Source organism: Chironomus tepperi, unplaced genomic scaffold, assembly GCF_022539635.2.
Source record: "Chironomus tepperi strain 1889 unplaced genomic scaffold, CSIRO-AGI_Ctep_v1 contig_364, whole genome shotgun sequence".
NCBI lineage: Eukaryota > Metazoa > Arthropoda > Insecta > Diptera > Chironomidae > Chironomus > Chironomus tepperi.
In genome coordinates, this window is record NW_027226486.1 from 3,705,108 (window position 1) to 3,708,531 (window position 3,424).

Below are 3,424 nucleotides of genomic sequence, written 5' to 3' on the forward strand. Positions count from 1 at the left end.
GTCATTGTCATTTTAAACACCAAATTCATAAGACATGGAACCAGAAGGCTCTTCAGAATATTTTGAAAATTTCATAAAACTACCACTTATTGGTATGAAGCTTCTGAATATTGTTCATGTCGATGAACAGCAAACTAATTTTAAGCAGAAGTTGAAATTTTATGGCAAAAAAGTTTATTATTTATTTGTTCTGTTCAGCATGAGCTTTAGTGTGTCAATGTGTGGTAAAACTTTACTTCTAACAGATCCATTTAATATGGAGAAATTTACACTTGGAATTAATTTGGTCATTTGTATGTCGACGATTGTTGTTAAAGGAATTGTGATGTTCTATAGTGGAATCAACTTTATGGATACTGCATATGCTTGTAGGAAGAAGTATACAGCAAGTGATCATGCAAAGTATGGAATTGATCGGTATTTAAAGGAATGTAAGAAGTTCAACAAGCTGTATACTTTAGCATGGCTGATGTCCATAGCAATCACATTTGTTCCAGACATCTTGAACTTGATTATCACTGGAGAAAAGCGATACCCATTTCTGATTGAGTTCCCTGCTTTTGTTCATGCAGACAGCAATTTTGTGTATCCATTCCTGTATGTCTACCTTGCATTTGGATTCTCGTCCTCGACAGTCTCAATGGTGACCTTCGATTTACTGTTCTTCAACCTCATAACTGTAATATCCATGGAATTTGACATTTTAGGACAAGAAATCAGAAATTTAAAGGATGTTGAGGAATCAAATATTCCAAAGGAACTCCGCAAAATCCACGAACGTCAAATTGATCTTTACGAAATTGTGGACAAAATGGAAAAATATTTTGCACTTCCAAATGCCTACAACTTCTTTATGATATCAATTATCATGTGCTTCTTTGCATTTGTCCTCTCAACATCCACAGACAGCTCAGATACAATGAAAAATGCTGTATATGGTGGATCGACTCTATTTCAGCTGTATTTACAGAATAATTTCGCACAGCTTCTCATAAATGCAAGCGAAAATATTCATTACGCATTTTATGAATGCGGATGGGAGAATTTTACTGATATTAAATCCAAAAAGGCCTTGATTATGTGCTTGATGAGGACAAAAAAGCCATCCAGTGTAACGCTTTGTAAATTTGGTGATCTTAGCTTGGAGCAGTTCAGATATGTAAGAGAATTTTTTTTTTTGTGAGGATTTAGAGATGTGTATTGTAAATTAGAGGTAGCGAGATACGCAAGTGTGTGCAAGGGTGTATTCAGGAGAGGGAATATTTGGGGTTAGACCTCGATTTGGACAAGATTATTCAAGTTTTTAGTGTTTTTTGGGAGAAATCACAGAACAAATCCAGAATTTCTCTCAATAATAGCTGTGTAATGAGCACTGGATATAGAAAGAAGGTTTTAATGAGCTGTGTGCCACGCTCCCTTACAACCCCGAGTACCTAAGTGCTAGGAGCATGTAACCAGATATTGTAAGACGTGGGTTCGAGTCCCACTCAGGCAATATTGTGGAGAAGTGTACTTTTTCCTCTAGAACCTTAAATGTAGTAAAATTCCAAACAACAAATCCTGAAATCCTCTTGGATACACCCCTCCATGCTGTTGTGTCACCTCATGTCTATCTATTTGTCTTAAAATTGAGTTTCCTGCCTCAATATGTGTTTCTAATTTAAAAACTCTTGATCCTATTAATACTAGATTACATCTTAAAACTAATATAATTTTACTTTATTTTCAGGCAATGCTTCGAGCGTATTCATACTTTACATTGTGTTTGAATGTTTACAGAAAGTCATAATTAGTTTGACTTTCAAAATTACATTATATTTGACTACTAGCTATCTTAATTGTTTATACAGATCAATTGTGCTTCATGGCCTCTCCCTCAGATGCTGCCTGAAACTGACTCTATCGCTGCCTGCAGCTTTCTAATACCACAATACTGTCTCAGTCAACAGCTTTATTCTATGAATTTTTTGACCGTCTTTGTGAATATTTGATGACGAAGAAGTCAATAATCCCGAGCAACACAATGCGACAAACCGGATTTTTGGCTGTAAAATTGATTAAAATCAGCTATAACCATGACGATGCAGTCAAGACAACTTAACGCGTTTTACAATGAATATGGCGACGTATCGATGCCCAATTGAACATGTAATCCTACTCGGGAATATCAGTGTAAATAAATAATTTAAAATCTACCCACATGCTTACTCATCATCAATAACCAGCCAATCTTCATATTTTTCTACAAACCCAAATATACTTATGACTTATTAATTCTAATGCTAACTTTGTTCCTTCTTCTTAATTAATTGAATAATTTAAAATGAATTATTACGAAATATTGATAATATTAAGTATTCATATCATCATATTACTAATAGAAGCAAACAAAAAAAGGACATGACCGTCCGAAGCATTTTAAAGTGAACCTTATTAACAATGTATGGCAAAAAAGATTCATTTATATTCAAAATTGTAAAAGATACGTAGAATAGTTACACATTATCATAATATTTTTATTATGCCTCATTGCTTGTTGTTGCTGCTGCTCTCCTCCATCCTCCAGTTCCATAATATAATATTCATTTATGTGTATAGAGACGGTATGTTGCTTTTTATGATATAGAAACATCTTGAATGAAATCATTGAAATGACGCTATAAAATAAGCAAAAAAAAAAATTCCCTTTTTATGTAAAATGCGGTTGACCCTAAACAAACGTCTCATGGTTTTTATTCATAATTAAATGTCAGCAATTATATAAAAATTTATTTTCATGCTGTTGAGTCACTTTTGGAATCTCTTTTATAATATTCATATCTTTATCTTGTACAGCTTTGTATGGAAATGGAAAAAAATCCTTTTTTTTTTTAGAAAACCAATGAATGGAACGAGCCATCTATATTCTGTTTGAGGGGGTCGTTCAGGAATAAAGTCTATATATTGAAATTTGGATTTTTTGAGGCTTTTGTCGCAATTGATTCTTTGGATATTATTTAATTGAGTTGCTTTACAGCTCTTTTGTTGCTATTTGTCATTTTTGGATGAATTTTACAAAATTTGTGATGGAAAAAGGATCTGATTTGCATTTAAATGGACGACAATTGCAGGATAACCCGAAACCATAGCTATCCCCATAAGAAAATCACTCAGACAGGATGTAATGCTTGGAACAGCAAAGGGACACCGTTTTAAGCAACGGCACACTTGGACCTTAGCAAATACTTCGCAACACATCATATTATTGCATTAAATTCTTAAACCGACACACCTGAGCATCCTACATGACACACCTAATGTATCGCGACACATAGGTTGCCAAACTAAGCTTTAGAGGCTTAGTAATGATTTATGATCCAAATCAATGGTTTGTGCCATTTTAAATGAATTTTACTATCTTTTCATGCAGAGGAACTCAGTGACA

The 3,424-nt window shown here is 33.8% G+C and overlaps 1 protein-coding gene across 1 annotated transcript; it reads left to right on the plus strand.

Annotated features, from left to right (window-relative positions):
• Positions 1-256: 256 nt before the first annotated feature.
• LOC139095471 (odorant receptor 67a-like) lies at positions 257-1,789 on the plus strand. The gene is made up of 2 exons (XM_070646826.1): positions 257-1,159; positions 1,730-1,789. Exons 1-2 carry the CDS (start codon positions 257-259, stop codon positions 1,787-1,789), a joined length of 963 nt encoding a protein of 320 aa, XP_070502927.1.
• Positions 1,790-3,424: the final 1,635 nt, after the last annotated feature.